Raw genomic sequence first — 15,550 nt, forward strand, 5'->3', positions numbered from 1 at the left:
CAGTAAATCATAGCAATTATTATTATTTCTCAGCTCTGGGCTGAGATGCTGTAGGAACATCACCATCATTTCAGTAGGGAGAAGCTGGACTTCACTATCCATGGTTTGGTTCCTGTTCTTCAAAGGACTTGGAGTTGATCCTGTTTCCTGCCCTGTCCTATCTGGACATTTTCATCCCCCTTCTTCTGACCTAGACCAGTAAGGGAATATACCGTCCATCTCCTGAGAATTCAAGCCACTTCTGGAACCTGGAGAGGCAGCACAGGAGGGTGTGTGTGAAAGGCTGGGAGGAGAGTTCCCATGGACACTGGGGACATGTGAAGGCCCTGGGGAGTTGCTGTGACCCTGGGTCTCTGCCTAGAGCAGTGAATGCTGGGCAGAAAAAAGGACATCAGCTGCCGAACAAATTTCCAGTGCTGCAAAGCCCCTTTAGGATAAACACACAGGGCTGAGTATTCTAGGGAAGGAACAAAGGCCTGGGATGGAGTGGGATCTCCCTAGCACACCCTATCTTCTTCCATTTGCTTAGCACGTACTTTTTCTTTTCCTAAACAAGGGTGCCAGGATATACTAGCATTCCTAAGCTTCAGTATTCATCTGGAAAGGGTTTCCGTTTAACCAGCCCCCTGGAGGTTAGCATTGCAGTCAGGAGTGTAAACACTGGAGCCAGCCTGACCTGGGTTCAGATGACAAAACTGCCATGTACTAGCTGTGTATCTTCAGGTAAGTTATTAAGCCTCTCTGAAGCTCCATTCCTTTGTGAACAAACTGCTATTTACCATATAGAATAGCTGAGAGTTTTGAAATATGCTGAGTACAGGGCTAGGCACGGTGGGGGTCATGCCTGTAATCCCAGCACTTTGGGAGGCTGAGGTGGATGGATCAGCTGAGGTCAGGAGTTCGAGACCAGCCTGGCCAAACCCCATCTCTATTAAAAACACAAAAATTAGCCGGGCGTGGTGGCAGGCGCCTGTAATCCCAGCTACTTGGGAGGCTGAAGCAGGAGAATCACTTGAACCCGGGAGGTGGAGATTGCAGTAAGCTGAGATGGTGCTATTTGCACTCCAGCCTAGGCAACAAGAGTGAAACTCTGTCTCAAAAAAAAAAAAAAAAGAAAAGAAATATACTGAGTACAGAAGAGCCCCAATCCTGGTCACTGTTATCCCTGCAACCTGAGTGAGCATCACCTCATAGGTAGTATAAAGAGTTCTGGAAGCTGGGCCCCGTAGCTTCCATCTGTAATCCCAGCACTTTGGGAGGTCAGTTCTGAGACCAGCCAGGGTAACATGGTGAAACTCTGTCTCTACCAAAAATATAAAAATGAGCCAAGTGCGGTGGTATGTGCCTGTGGTCCCAGCTAATTAGGAGGCTGAGTTGGGAGGGTTGCTTGAGCCTAGGAGTTTGAGGCTGCAGTGAGCCAAGATCACACAGCCTAGGTGACAGAGGGAGACCCCATCTCAAAAACAAAACAAAACAAAAAACACCAAAAACTGGCTGGGTGTGGTGGCTCATGCTTGTAATCCCAGCACTTTGGGAGGTGAGGCGGGTGGATCATGAGGTCAGGATTTCGAGACCAGCCCGGCCAACACGGTGAAACGCCACCTCTACTAAAAATAAAAAAATTAGCTGGGTATGGTGGTGTGCACCTGTAATCCCAGCTACTCAGGAGGCTGAGGCAGGAGAATCGCTTGAACCCAGGAGGTGGAGGTTGCAGTGAGCTGAGATTGTGCCACTGCACTCCAGCCTGGGTGACAGAGCAAGACTCCGTCTTGGGAAAAAAAAAAAAAATTCCCAAACTAAAAGACAGCCCAGAGAGCCTGTCTCTCACAACTAGGGTATTTTATTCACATCCCACATTGTTCATAAGAGTATCCGAAGGAGTGTAACTTGGGGGACCCAGGCTTTCTGCTCATCCTTGTTCCTGTATCTCCATCTCCATTCTCCACATCAAGCCTCTCTCTGATCCAGACACTTAATTCCATGGGAATTAGAAGACTGAATCCAGTTAGGGGCCCCCCTCCATTTGGTCTTTCCTTACTTTGCAGCGCCTGGAGCTCTGACTTGGGACTCAGCGAACTGGGGGTTAAGACCGATCCCCTGTCCTTTCCCCTCCCCTCTCCATCCCTGACTTCAAAGTCTTCATAAAGCCCAAGTCACTGCTTCCCTGACCCCATAGTGGCAGCTCCATCTCAGCTTTTGGCCGGTTCAAAACAGCAGATGCTGAGCCGTGGCCTGGCCGCTCGTGCTCCTCGTTCTAGCCATCTCCTAGGGTAAGCACCAGCATGCCAATGACCTGGGGGGCCACCAGTCCTTGCTCCTCCAGGAAAGGAGGGATAACTAGGATAGAAGCTGACTCAAGGGCAGGTACAGTGGTTCATGCCTGTAATCCCAGCACTTTGGGAGGCCGTGGTGGGCAGATCATCTGAGCTCAGGAGTTCAAGACTGGCTGGGCAACATGGCAAAACTGTCTCTATAAAAAATACAAAAATTAGTTGGGCATGGTAGCACGCACCTGTAGTTCCAGCTACTTGAGACACTGAGGTGGAAGCACTGCTTGAGTCTGGAGGGTCAAGTTTGCAGTGATTGCCACAGCACACCAGCCTGAGTGACAAAGTGAGACCCTGCCTCAAAAAAAAGAAAAAAAAGAAAAAAAAAAAAATAAAAGAAAGTTTGTCCTATGGTTAGGCTTAGAAGGCATCCCATTGGACAGGGCATGGTGGCTCATACCTGTAATCCCAGCACTTTGGGAGGCCAAGGTGGGCGGATCAAGAGGTCTGGAGTTCAAGACCAGCCTGGCTAACAGCGTGAGACCCTGTCTCTACTAAAAAAATACACAAAATTACCTGGGCATGGTGCACACCTGTAATCCCAGCTACTTAGGAGGCTGAGGTGGAACTGCTTGAACAGGGAGGTGGAGGTTGCAGTGAGCCGAGATGGCTACTCCAGCTGGGGCTACAGAGCGAGACTCCGTCTCAAAAAAAAACCAAAAAACAAAAAACAGAAGGCATCCCATTGGCAGAACCCCTGTTTCCAGCCCAGGGATGAAAGTAGCCAGTTGGTAATTGTGAAGAACCTGTTTGGAAAGAGATGGACCTGGAAAAACGGGAGGAGCTCAGGAACCAGAATGTGTTCCTTTAGTACCACGTGCAAAATATATTCTAAATTACATGCAAATCAATGTCCGATCATTATAATCTCTGGCAATTTGGTAACCAATGCTGTGATACTATCTGGTCTAGGATGGTTCTGGCTCCCTGGGGCCAGATCCTGCTCTGTAGCTCCCACAGGAGCAACCATCACAGACCAAAGGCCAGCGGGGGCCGCAACACTCAAGGACTGTTTCTCCCACCGCCATCTGTGGATTTTTCCAGCTGTTTTCCTTGGCCCAAGGATCACACCCATAGGGATGCAGATGGGGGAAGGGGAAGCTGAGAAAACAGTGAAGTCAGAACGAGCTGGGGAAGAGGCAGATGGTAGGAAATGGAGATGGAGAAATGGCACTAGTGGCCCGACCATCTGAGATGGGATACCTGGGAGGGACATCTTTTCAAGCAGAGGCTGTGTTAGGGCATGGTGAGAGAGGGTCTTAGCAGGTAACCTTCCTTTCCTCTCCAGACTGAGGAATCAGAGTTCTGATTATGGAGTGCCTCTCTCTAGGACCGGGCTGCAGCCTAGGAGTCCCAGCTGCTTACATCCAGGTCCAGGATTATGTCTGCTAACAGACGCTGGTGGGTACCACCTGACGACAAAGACAGTGTGTCTGAGAAGCTCCTGAGGAAGACTCGGGAATCTCCCCTGGTGCCTATAGGTAAGTGAAGAAAGGAATGGGGTGCAAGTAGGAGGCCTTCTCTGAGCAGTCATGTCTCCTGGTACCCTCCAAAGAGAATGAAGCAGAGGTCAGAAAACTCAAATGGTCCTACTCACGGAACAAGGGAACCAACAGCAAAGGTGCCAAGGGGCAAACCCTTACAATGAAATGAGGACGTCTGGACGGGTGGAGGTGGCGGCCAACCGAGCACATGGGATACAAGGAACCTGGAGCACCAACAACAAAGTGGGAAGGGTCAGAGAAACACCTTGGGGTCCCCCAGGGCTTCCTTCCTGACGGACCTGGTAGAGTAGGAAAACAGCTGTACCAGGAGGTGGGAGCCAGCAGTGTGGCTGGAGAAGGGCCCAGGGCGGAGCAAATTGGTGGGCAGGGGCTGTGTCGTGGTGATCAGCTATTTGTATTTGGGGGAGGGGCGTCACTGGTGGTGATCAGCTATTTGTATTTGGGGGAGGGGCGTCACTGGAGGGAGGCAGCCACTTTGAGAACACCATTGAAGGGCAACAACTCAATATTATTATTTTTTTTGAGACGGAGTTTCACTCTTGTTGCCCCAGCTGGAGTGCAGTGGCACAATCTCAGCTCGCCACAACCTCCGCCTCCTGGGTTCAAGTGATTCTCCTGCATCAGCCTCCTGAGTAGCTGGGATTTACAGGCATGCACCACTACACCCGGCTAATTTTGTATTTTTGGTAGAGACCGGGTTTCTCCATGTTGGTCAGGTTGGTCTCTAATTCCCAACCTCAGGTGAGCTGTCTGCCTTGGTCTCAAAAAAGTGCTGGGATTATAGGCATGAGCCACCACACCCTGGCAATGACTCAATATTCTAATGATCCCCCTAGGTCCCCCGCAACCCCAACCACCAGATGCTGCATAAAAGCAGCTGTTTATCCAGGTGCCCAGCCTGCCTGGTATGTCTCATCAGGGGAGTGCTGTGCATTGTGGCCATGGCCCAGGGGCTGTGTTCTCTGCCCACAGGCTTAGGAGGCTGCTTGGTGGTAGCAGCATACAGGATTTACCGGCTGAGGTCTCGTGGTTCCACCAAGATGTCCATACACCTGATTCACACCCGAGTGGCAGCGCAGGCCTGTGCAGTGGGTGCAATCATGCTAGGTGAGTGGCTTTGTGGGGTCGCAGGAGAATGAGGGCAAAACCAATTATGCAGAGTCTGTAGGTCTTTAAGTCCCAACAGTTAAAGGGACTGTGACTTGGCTGCGTGTGGAGGTTCATGCCTGTAATCCCAACACTTTGGGAGGCTGAGGCGGGCAGATCATGAGGTCTGGAGATCGAGACCATCCTGGCCAACATGGTGAAACCCGGTCTCTACTAAAAATACAATTAGCTGGGCATGTTAGTGGCAGATGCCTGTAGTCCCAGCTACTCGGGAGGCTGAGACAGGAGAATTGCTTGAACCTGGGAGGTGGAGGCTGCAGTGGGCAGAGATCCACCACTGCACTCCAGCCTGGGTGACAGAGTGAGAGTCTGTCTCAAAAATTAAAAAAATAAATTAAAAAAAAGGACTGTGACTTAGGTTCCTGTTCTGGGATCCACATCACGTCCTTGGTGAAGCCCCTATACTGAGCCATTTTCCCTGTTTAGGCTCCTGTCCCAGGCCTGTGAGGACAGTGCACAGTGTCTCATGACAGTTTGCCCTAGGGGTGAGAAAAATCATGCAACAGAACATATGTTGAATTTCTCTTCCTCTTGACATTAAAAAGCAGCCAGCTACTTGCTACCTGTGTGACAGTGGACAAATCTTTCCCACTGAGCCTCAGTTTCCTGATGTGTAATATGACAATAACCACCCCTGGCTTGCCTACCTCGCAGACTGCTGTAAGGTTTCTCAGATACACAATACATGTGAAAGTGTTTTGTGAACTGTCAGATGGGTGGTTTCCCCAGGCTGTGTGGTCAGATGCTTGGAGCAGCTGTTGGGACCTGGGGCAGAAAGATGAGCAGGAAGCTGGACTCTCAAGGGAGTAGCTAGAGGTGAACCCCTGGGATACCTGAGAGAGCCAGAGGATGGGTAAAGGGTTTGATGCCAAGGGGCACTATTTCTTTTCCCTCACACAGGTGCTGTGTACACAACGTACAGTGATTACATCAAGAGGATGGCACAGGATACTGGAGAGAAGTAGGACTCCTATAGGAGCCGGGGCCGTCCGACTCCCCTAAATCAATCCCTAGTACGTTCCTAATAAAGTAGCTTTGAGGAAAATCAACTGACTCTTTTTCACTGGGGGAGAATAGAGTAAAGGATTGGCAGTGGCTGGGGAGAGGACCTGGAGTGTCTGGAAATCAAAGGGCTCTGGCCCCCTACTCCAGGGCAAGGGAGATTCTTAGGGGAGGCAGTAGTTTCCTGAGGAGGTGGTGGGGTAGACCTCTGATCCCAAGAACCCAACAACTCCCAAGCCATCTTAGGTCCCACCCAGAAGCAGCACGGAGTGGGAGCAAGGGGGGCAATAATGGGGCCTTGGTGCTCATGGGAACACTGAATTAAAAGGCAGGCAGCTTCCCTGGGGACCCAGGCAGGAAGGAGGATGCAGCTGGAAGCAGAGGCAGTGAAGCCTCTTGGGAGATGACATATATTCAGAATGTAAGCACCAGCACCAGAAGGGGCAGGGGAGACGGGGATGAAAGAAGCAGAGCAAGACAGAGGTCAGAATGTTCTGTTCACTTGCAAACCACGGCTAAGGTCAAACTTGTAGAAAATAAAATTCCATGTAAATCCCAAAGATAGGGCCCCTTGGGGTTTCATCCCTTTCTCTTTCTGTGAGCCCAAGCTCCTCTTTCCCTTGGGAAAGGAGCCTGGCAGAGGCCACAGAAGGAAGCAGGAGGCCAAATGCTCCTCTCTCACTGGGGCTCTGGGTTGGAGGTTGGTGAGTTGTTCAAGATGGCAGCAGCAGCTTCCAGACACTCTGACAACACCAAGGCCACGTCAACATCATACGAGGTCTCAGCTTCAAGTACAGGAGTTGTAGCCCACTGTAGGGAGCAGGAGCTCCCAGGAGTCCGTGCACTCACATGGGGTAATTGAGCACAACATCCTGTTTGGCAAGCTCCAGCAACATAGGATCATCGAAGAATTTGCTGATGCTCACATCTTCACTGAGGCCCTGCAGGGAATAGGGCAAATCAAGAAAGCCTGAGGTGGTCGCAGACTGAGCGGGGAGACCAACCAAGACCTGTGCTCAGTGGGGAGGCTAGTGGTGGCTGGAATGTAGGTGGTGGTGTTTCAGGAGTCCTGCCTTTAGGGTACTATCACATGGGAGGATAAGGCTCTCCTTTCCCAATGAGACTGGGGTCCAGGTTTGGTTGTCTAAGGAGTATACAGATCATATCTCTACACTGGAAAAGTGTCCCTTAGGAAAAGGGGCCAAAAGAAAGAGAGGGAGATCCTGCTTCTGAGAGTCCTAGGAGGTTAAAGGATGGCAACAGGCCCAAGGGAGACATACCTTCCTACGGCGGGTTTTGATCATGAATTCCCGGGCCAGATGAGGAGCCGGCTGTGGCTCCAAGGGGCGGATGACAATGCTCTTATCCAGAGGATCACCAGGCACAATCTAAAAGGCAAAGGAATTTCAGATGGCCCAGGCAGAATTCCCAGAAGATTCAGGCCCAGAAGCAGGACTCTTCTTATTTATTTTAAAATTTATTACTTATTATTATTATTATTTTGAGACAGAGTTTCGCTTGTCTCCCAGACTGGAGTACAATGGCATGATCTCGGCTCACTGCAACCTCCACCTCCCGGGTTCAAGTGATTCTCCTGCCTCAGCCTTCCAAGCAGCTGGGATTACAGGCATGCGCCACCACGCCCGGCTAATTTTGTATTTTTAGTAGAGATGGGGTTTCTCCATGTTGGTCAAGCTGGTCTTGAACTCCTGACCTCAGGTGACCTGCCCGCCTCGGCTTCCCAAAGTGCTGGGATTATAGGTGTGAGCCACCACAGCCGGCCCTATTATTTCTATTCTTTTTTATTTTAAACTGAGAGACACAGATTCAAGTTGCCCTGAATACATGCAACCCAGAAGAGGACTCTTCTCTAGGATGCTGTACACCTCACTTAAGGCTTGGAGGGGGATCAGGACAGAGGGGATGAGGCTTGCAGAGGTGGGAAGCCAAATCCGCCAGCTTGCATTGTTTTCTCACCTGCCAATGGTGGAAGACAGACAGAGAAAAGGCTTGTCCCTGGGTGTGAGTCCGAAGATCAGTCTCAAAGCCAAAAGAGTCGATGGCTGGGATAAAAGCTTTGATGGTGTACAGAGGGGAGCCTGGGATGGGTGCATCCTGAGTCACGTGACCCCTGAGAGAGAAAAACAAAGGCTGAGTCTCTAGCCACACACAGGCCAAAAGCCAAGAAGCAATCCAGCATTTGCTGTTCCCAAATGCATTCCACCCCAGAGTTACCATCAAAAAAAGAGTAACCAAGAATGTTCTACAGAAAGCAGAAAAGGCTCAGGGCTCTCAGTATAATTCCCTGTGGAAGTCAAAGTGGCAGCAACCTCTGAGCAGAGGACAGGAGTGGGACGGCGATGGGACAAGAGCCCAAAGACATTTCCATCATTGACTTGCCTCAGCACTTCCTCCAACAGCTCTGTGAGGAGGGGATCCCAAAGAAATGTCTATTTTTTTTTTTTTTTGATATGGAGCCTCATACTGTCACCCAGGCTAGAGTGCAGTGGTGCCATCTTGGCTCACTGCAAGCTCCGCCTCCCGGGTTCACGCCATTCTCCTGCCTCAGCCTCCTGAGTAGCTGGGACTACAGGTGCCTGCTACCACGCCCGGCTAATTTTTTGTATTTTTAGTAGAGACGGGGTTTCACCTTGTTAGCCAGGATGGAGAAATGTCCAATTTTAATCTGCAGAAAAGCTGGGGCTTGCCTCCCTCTGTTCCTACTTCTTTCTGGAAAATCAGCTCACAGGGTTTCCAGAGTGAGGAGGGTAGGGGAGGCCAACCTCTCCTCCCTGCAGGAGCCGAGGTGACTCTTGTTCTGCTCTTGCTCTCAGCACTCTTCCTAATATGCCTGGGGCTGGAGCTGCTCACCTGCGCCTGGCCAGGACAGTATAAACTGCAGAGACGCAATCTGCAGGGGCCTGGACCTCTACAAAGTAGTAAGGCTCCATCAGACGAGGAGTAGCCTGCAGCAGAGCAAGAAGAAAGGTCCCTCAGCTTAGGGAAGGCTGAGGGCCTATAGTCCCACTTGCTCCTTCACTTAGTCCACAGTTCAGCGAAGCAGATGGTCTCCTACAGCCCCATTCTCTTACCATGAGGAAGGCAGAGTAGACGACTCGCCTGGCTGTGGGGATGATCTGGCCCCCGCCCCGGTGTAGGGGCTCCTGGGCAACCACTGCATCCAGGATCTTAAACTTGACGTTCCGAATCACTGTAAAGGAGGTGGAGGCAGTGACTGGGGAGAGGTTCTGGGCCTGTCATGGGGCCATGGTGGAGTAGCAGTCTCCTGCAACACTGCAGCTGTCTTGCAGTTATGAAAGACATGATACAAAAATCACATGGGAGGTGGGCGTTCTAACTGAATAAGCAAGGCCCATGGCAGAGGTCAGAAGTTAAGCATAGGTTCTTAGTGTTTGCTTCAGGCTATGCTCAGACATAGAGCTTTCCTAGAAGTTTATTTATTTCTTCTGCACATATTTACATTTTTGTGGATGTAGAATTCCAGAATTGTACATTTGGTGCACGAAGCCCAATCAAGGTCTATTAACCACTCCAATCTCATCATCCTCTTGGTATCTCTTCTCAAATATGTCCAAGGCCAAACCCTTCTCAGAAATGAGGAGCCAATGACAGTTTAGAAATGACTTAAATTTCCAGGCTACACCACCAGGATAAGGAAGAAGGGAAGAAGCTGGCCCAGGACACGGGATGGTCCTGTGTACCCCAAGCTGCTTCTCCTGCCGGGTCCTAAAGATGGTGAGCCCATCCCACTCATATGCCTGGCTGCAAGGACCCTCGAGGACTGGGGTGGGGGAGTGCTGGTGGACTTACATTCATCACAGAGGGGGCCCTCCCTTGTTCCCCACTGGAAACCTTGAACGATGCTGTCCTTCACTGAGCCAAGAAGAGCCTTGTCCACCTACAGAGAAACATGAGGCCTCCTTAGCAGTCACCCTGGCAACAGCTGAAGCGTTTAGAGGGAGAAGATAGATGTGCCTGTAAGGGGATACTGTCCTTCATCAGAGGACACAAGATACTTTTGGGAAAAGAACACTTTGTAGTTTCTTCCACTCCAGAGGTAAGAGACTGCCACCCGGTTCCCATCAGTTCTGCTGTACCTCAGAGGGCAGAGTATCATCCACCAGAATGTTGGGGCCAGTCGCATCAGGGCCAAAAGCCCAGATGGAACGGGCAGCTAGTAGATCCCAATCGTATTTGGTCTGGAAGAACTCTCCCAGCTTCTTCCTGGGGAAAGGAGGGGGACAATGGAGCTGTCCGCCAGCTCTGTGATTGCTGGTCCTGGAGCCATAGACCCTCCCTTCCTGGAAGACAGTCACCTCATCCTACCCACTGTGCCCAGAACAAGAGCAACGGCAAAGACATAAATGCTTCCCAGAAAGATGTGTGCTCTTAGAGACCCAGCAGGTAAGCTGCGACATCCCCGCCTCCTTTCGATCCTGGTGTCAGAGCCCTCTTCTCACCTGTTCCATGTAATCTGGACCACCTCATTCTCTATGTCCTCTGCCAGGCCCTTCTCAAGAGGCTCAGCAATCATGGTGATCTTGTTCCTGGTCAGAATGGAAATGGGTGGTAAGGACGGCTAACAGAACAGCAGAAGAGGCATTCCTAAGAAAAGGGTAACAAGATGGACAGTTGAGGAAGTGATATCAGTGAAAGCCACGGGGGCCAAGTGTGGTGGCTCAGACCTATAATCCCAGCACTTTGGGAGGCCAAGGCAGGAGGATCACTTAAACCCAGGAATTTGAGGCTGCAGTGAGCTATGGCTCATACCACAGCACTCCAATCTGGGTGATACAGCAACACACTGCCTCTTAAAAACAAACAGCTGGGCGTAGTGGCTCACGCCTGTAATCCCGGCATTTTGGGAGGCCAAGGTGGGGGGAACACTTGGGCCCAAGAGTCCAAGACCAGACTGGACAACAAAAAATAAAAAAATTAACAGATGGCATGGTGTGTACCCACAGTCCTAGCTGCTTGGGAGGACTGCTTCAGCCCAGCAAGTCGAGGCTGCACTCCAGCCTGTGTCAAAAAAAAAAAACCCAAAAAACAAAAAGCGAGTAAGGTTTGGAGTAAACTTTTAAGATAGTTATTTTATAGAGGTGAAGTGGCAGTTATGAAACTCCTCTTGGGAATATCCAAGGTGAATAATCCCATGGCATTGCGTTCAAAGGCAGAAGGGCTGAGAGGGCTGGAGTGAAACTCAAGTATTGTAAGCACCCCCCATTCTGAGATGTAGAGGTCTCTGTGCACAGTGCTCATGGTGGGGGTGGAGGTGGAAGATAAAGGAGAGAGAGTGTCCCGGAGGCTGCAGTCCCGGGGACACTGTGCTCCCAGCTTACTTCTTATTAGGAGTTTCAGCAAAGCACTTGAGGGAGGATGTTTCCACCACCGTCTCACAAAACGTGACAACTGGGTCAGCCACCTGGGAAATAGAAAATAAATTACTGAAGCGAGGTCTAATTTTGTTGGAAGGGCAACCATTTACCTAAGGGAATTCAGAAGCTCCCTTGACACTACCTCTGTGAAAATCCCAACTGCCTTAATCAGCACAAGTGACAAGTACAACAGCAGGTTAAAAGAGCTGTCCAAACCATCACCAAAAAGCCCGAGAAAATTTACTGTAGTAAAGAAATTAGATTCCTGAGCCAAGAATAAGTGGGATATCAAACTAGGGCCTTATCTTAATTCTAGTCTTCCAAGATAGCTCTCAGCATCCGTTTGGCCGTCCACCACCATTCACTGAACAACCCCCATGGGTCTGACAGAGCTGGTGCTAGAGACCCACTGGTGTGCACCCGTGCCATTCTCAACCCACAGCGTCTGAGTGAAGCTCTGCCCTGAAGCCCCAACATGGTCTGCTGCCCAGGAAACCTAGTGTTTTCTATGACACCAGTGCTTCCTAGATACATCAGTAGAGGAGTCTAAGAGGAGTACCGAGGGTCTCCACAGGGCCTTGGAGAAAATACGTCTCAACTAGGACAAAGAGGCCAAGCAATATACGGTTTGAGGGGCTACATCAAGGCTTGACAAAGAATCCGGGAGAGACAGTCCCCACTCTCTCCTTGAAACCACCCACTCTGAGACCTAATCACCACCCATGGGTTAATTGTGCAATTACTTCCCTAACAAAGCACCAAGAATAACTTTGGCTTGGGAACTTTTATTTTTGAGACAGAGTCTCGCCCTATCACCCAGACTGGGGTGTAATGGTGCGATCTTGGCTCACTGCAACCTCTGCTACCCGGTTTCAAACAATTCTCCTGTCTCAGCCTCCCGAGTAGCTGGGGTTACAGGTGCCCACCACCACGTTGGGCTGATTTTTGTATTTTTAGTAGAGATGGGGTTTCACCATGTTGGTCAGGCTGGTCTTGAACTCCTGACCTCAAGCAATCCAACCACATTGGCCTTTCAAAGTGTTGGGGTTACAGGCGTGAGCCACCATGCGTGGCCTGTTTTATTATTTTTCAATGTATTTATTTTTTGAGACAAGGTCTTGCTCTGTCACCCATGCCAGAGTGCAGTGGCATGATCATAGCTTACCGCAGCCTCGAACTGCTGGGCTCAAGCAATCCTCCTGCTTCAGCCTCTGGAGTAGCTGGGATTATAGGTATAAGCCACCACATATAATTTTTATTTTTTAGTTTTTTGAGACAGGGTATGACTCCACCTCAAAAAGGAGAGCAATGGCACAATCATTGCTTATTGCAGCCATGACCTCCTGGGTTCAGGATGGAGAGCAATGGCATAATCATGGTTCATTGCAAACTCGACCTTCTAGGCTCAGGTGATCCTCCCACCTAAGCCCCCGAGTAGCTGGACTACAGGTATATGCCACTGCACTCGGCCAGTTTGCAGAGACGAGGTTTCATTATGTTGCCCAGATTGGTCTCAAATTGGGCTCAAGCAATCCTCCCACCTCAGTCTCCCAAAGTGTTGCGATTACAGGCATGGACCACCATGCCCGGCCTGGCTAATTCTTTTATTTTAATTTTTGTAGAGACAAGGTCTCACTTTGTTGCTCAGGTTGGTCTTGAATTCCTGGCTTCAAGCAATCCTCCCACCTCGGCCTCCCAAAGTGCTGGGAGTGAGCCACCAAGCACGGCTGTGCCTTGATTTTAAATGTATGACACAGCAGAAGGGGGCAAATCAGTTCTCAAAAACCCTCCCATATAAGGAGCAACAGATCATGGTTTTCACAAACACATGTACTCTCTTTTCCCTTGGAGCTTCCCAGGAATTCAAGGATTTGGTCACTTGTCAAAGTCTGGACTGTGAACCCAGCTCCCGGCCAGATATTGCTGTACCTTGATGTCTATCTCCGAGTACATCTTCCGCAAATCATGCATCACACAGTCCAGGTAGAGCTCCCCAGTGCCCAGGATCACATGCTCGCCAGACTCCTCCACCTGAAACACAACAGTCCTGGCAGTCACAGCCTGGATTCTCTTATGCCAGCAAAAACACATACAAACAAAATCAAGGTCAGAGCCCACAAGAAGGTGCCTATCAGAAACAGCTACTATTTAGCATCTGTTCCAGTCTCTTCAAGAAGGTTCAGTGAGGAGCATCTGCCTATGAGTGGGTCCCCAAGACACCAGGACCACTCGGCACGGTGCTACTAGGTGTGAAGTCAAAGATTTAATTCCCATCTTAATGATTTAGGTCAAACTCTACCGTACATCCATGGACGTAAACTAGCCCTTTAGCCCTCCTGGCCTGCTACCTGGAAAGGTACACTGGCAGGCTCATAGTGTACAAGGATCAGAGTAACAACTCACTTTTCCTTCTCTTCTCGAGAAAATCAATTCAAAGCATACTCATTAAGAAATATATTTTTGGGCCGGGCGCGGTGGCTCAAGCCTGTAATCCCAGCACTTTGGGAGGCCGAGACGGGCGGATCACGAGGTCAGGAGATCGAGACCATCCTGGCTAACACGCTGAAACCCCGTCTCTACTAAAAAATACAAAAAACTAGCCGGGCGAGGTGGCGGGCGCCTGTAGTCCCGGCTACTCGGGAGGCTGAGGCAGGAGAATGGCGTAAAAACCCGGGAGGCGGAGCTTGCAGTGAGCTGAGATCCGGCCACCGCACTCCACCCTGGGTGACACAGCGAGACTCCGTCTCAAAAAAAAAAAAAAAAAAAAAAGAAATATATTTTTTCCAGCTAAAGACATCTGGGAACACAAATACATACACACACACACACACACACACACACCCTTGTCCTACACCCCTCCAATTGCCCCCTCCTGCACAGGTCTTGTTTTATGACACACACACACATACACACAGGTCTTGTCCTGCCTTCACATGACAGCCACGGGCTGGGATTGCTCCTGACATGGGTTGCTGGAAGCAGCAGATCACGAACACCTGATGGATGTGAAGTGGCGTGGAGCTCCGCCCATTCAGCTGGGGACAGTGGGGCTTGAGGGCTGCTGCAGGTCATGGGCATACCTTGGTGGTGAGGGATGGATAGCTCTTGTTGACCTTGCGCAGGCCATCAAGCATCTTGGGCAGCTCTGAGGGGTTGACTGGCTCCACAGCAATCTTGATAACAGATGTGGTATTGAACTTCAAGGGCCGGAAAATCTGAGCCTGAGATCCAAAGCACAAAGGATTGAGGGCAACCGACATGAGCAGGCACAGAAAGTGCAGAGGTATGAGAGGAGAAGAGGACTTGCTTAGGATCAGACTATGTATTCCCCAACCAGGAGCCTCGTGCTGAGTGGGGGTAACCCGAAGGGCCATTTCTTCACAGGTATTCTGGCAGAACAAAGAGAGGAGGAAAAGAATAAAAGGCACCCGTCCTAATTCCTCGCATCTGAGCTGAGTATAGGGAGAATCCAGCAGGCTCATATCTAGAAGGCTAAGCCTGGAACCAGGACATGGCAATGACTCTGGATTAGTCCCGTTTGTGCCTATGTGTGTCCCTGGGACCATCTAGCTTAAGCCAACCCAGTTGGTCTTTTCAGAAACTCTACCTCCTCATTGCCTCGGGGTTCGGTTATGGTTGCTGTTTTCACAATTGGTTGATCAACACCTTCAATCAAAACCCAGTTGCCAGCAGGAACGCGGTTCACCTCGATGTGGTACCTGAAGCAATATCCAATAAGCAGCAGTGAAACTTAAGCGGAGCATTCATTCCCTAATTTTTTTTTTTTTTTTTTTGAGACAGGATCTCACTTTGTTACCAGGCTGGAGTGCAGTGGCACCATCTTGGCTCACTGCAGCCTCAAACTTCCAAGGTTCCAGTGATCCTTCTGCGTCACCCCCCAAGTAGCTGGGACTACAGGCACGTGCTACCATGCCCAACTAATTTTTGTATTTTTTGTAGAGATGGGGTTTTGTCATGTTGTCTAGGCTGGTCTTGAACTCCTGAGCTCAAGCGATCCTCCTGCCTCAGCCTTCCAAAGTGCTAGGATTACAAGTGTAAGCCACCACACCCGGCCTATTCCACAAAAATTTACTGAGTACTTGCTGCATGCCAAGAGCAGAGGTGAGCAAAACAGATACATTCTAGCAGGGGA

General features: G+C 50.2%; 2 protein-coding genes across 4 annotated transcripts in view; one reads left to right on the plus strand and one right to left on the minus strand.

The window, feature by feature from the left end:
- Positions 1 to 2,196: 2,196 nt before the first annotated feature.
- HIGD1B (HIG1 hypoxia inducible domain family member 1B) lies at positions 2,197 to 6,044 on the plus strand. The gene is made up of 4 exons (XM_025363817.1): positions 2,197 to 2,270; positions 3,616 to 3,808; positions 4,805 to 4,939; positions 5,900 to 6,044. The coding sequence occupies exons 2-4, from the start codon at positions 3,709 to 3,711 to the stop codon at positions 5,962 to 5,964; spliced, it is 300 nt and encodes a 99-aa protein (XP_025219602.1). The 5' UTR covers positions 2,197 to 2,270; positions 3,616 to 3,708; the 3' UTR covers positions 5,965 to 6,044.
- Positions 6,045 to 6,392: 348 nt separating this feature from the next.
- Positions 6,393 to 15,550, minus strand: part of EFTUD2 (elongation factor Tu GTP binding domain containing 2) — a 44,681-nt gene continuing 35,523 nt past the window's right edge. For 2 of the 3 annotated variants that reach the window (XM_025363803.1, XM_025363802.1), the window contains 12 exons: positions 15,005 to 15,116; positions 14,478 to 14,618; positions 13,327 to 13,428; positions 11,362 to 11,444; positions 10,483 to 10,569; positions 10,120 to 10,246; positions 9,833 to 9,920; positions 9,094 to 9,212; positions 8,873 to 8,967; positions 7,979 to 8,132; positions 7,282 to 7,389; positions 6,482 to 6,942 (listed from right to left, as the gene is read on the minus strand). In XM_025363803.1, coding sequence (XP_025219588.1) covers positions 6,847 to 6,942; positions 7,282 to 7,389; positions 7,979 to 8,132; positions 8,873 to 8,967; positions 9,094 to 9,212; positions 9,833 to 9,920; positions 10,120 to 10,246; positions 10,483 to 10,569; positions 11,362 to 11,444; positions 13,327 to 13,428; positions 14,478 to 14,618; positions 15,005 to 15,116 — 1,312 coding nt within the window. In that variant the 3' untranslated portion in view covers positions 6,482 to 6,846. Of the gene's footprint in view, positions 6,943 to 7,281; positions 7,390 to 7,978; positions 8,133 to 8,872; positions 8,968 to 9,093; positions 9,213 to 9,832; positions 9,921 to 10,119; positions 10,247 to 10,482; positions 10,570 to 11,361; positions 11,445 to 13,326; positions 13,429 to 14,477; positions 14,619 to 15,004; positions 15,117 to 15,550 lie in introns of all 3 variants that reach the window. The other variant, XM_025363801.1, reaches the window with a different exon arrangement.

The sequence above is a fragment of the Theropithecus gelada genome, chromosome 16 (assembly GCF_003255815.1).
Source record: "Theropithecus gelada isolate Dixy chromosome 16, Tgel_1.0, whole genome shotgun sequence".
Lineage (NCBI taxonomy): Eukaryota > Metazoa > Chordata > Mammalia > Primates > Cercopithecidae > Theropithecus > Theropithecus gelada.

Coding starts and splice junctions, on each gene's coding strand:
- HIGD1B (XM_025363817.1), top strand. CDS start 3,709: ATGTCTGCTAACAGACGCTGGTGGGTACCACCTGACGACAAAGACAGT. Junction 3,809..4,804: donor ATCTCCCCTGGTGCCTATAG/GTAAGTGAAGAA, acceptor CTCTGCCCACAG/GCTTAGGAGGCTGCTTGGTG. Junction 4,940..5,899: donor AGTGGGTGCAATCATGCTAG/GTGAGTGGCTTT, acceptor TCCCTCACACAG/GTGCTGTGTACACAACGTAC.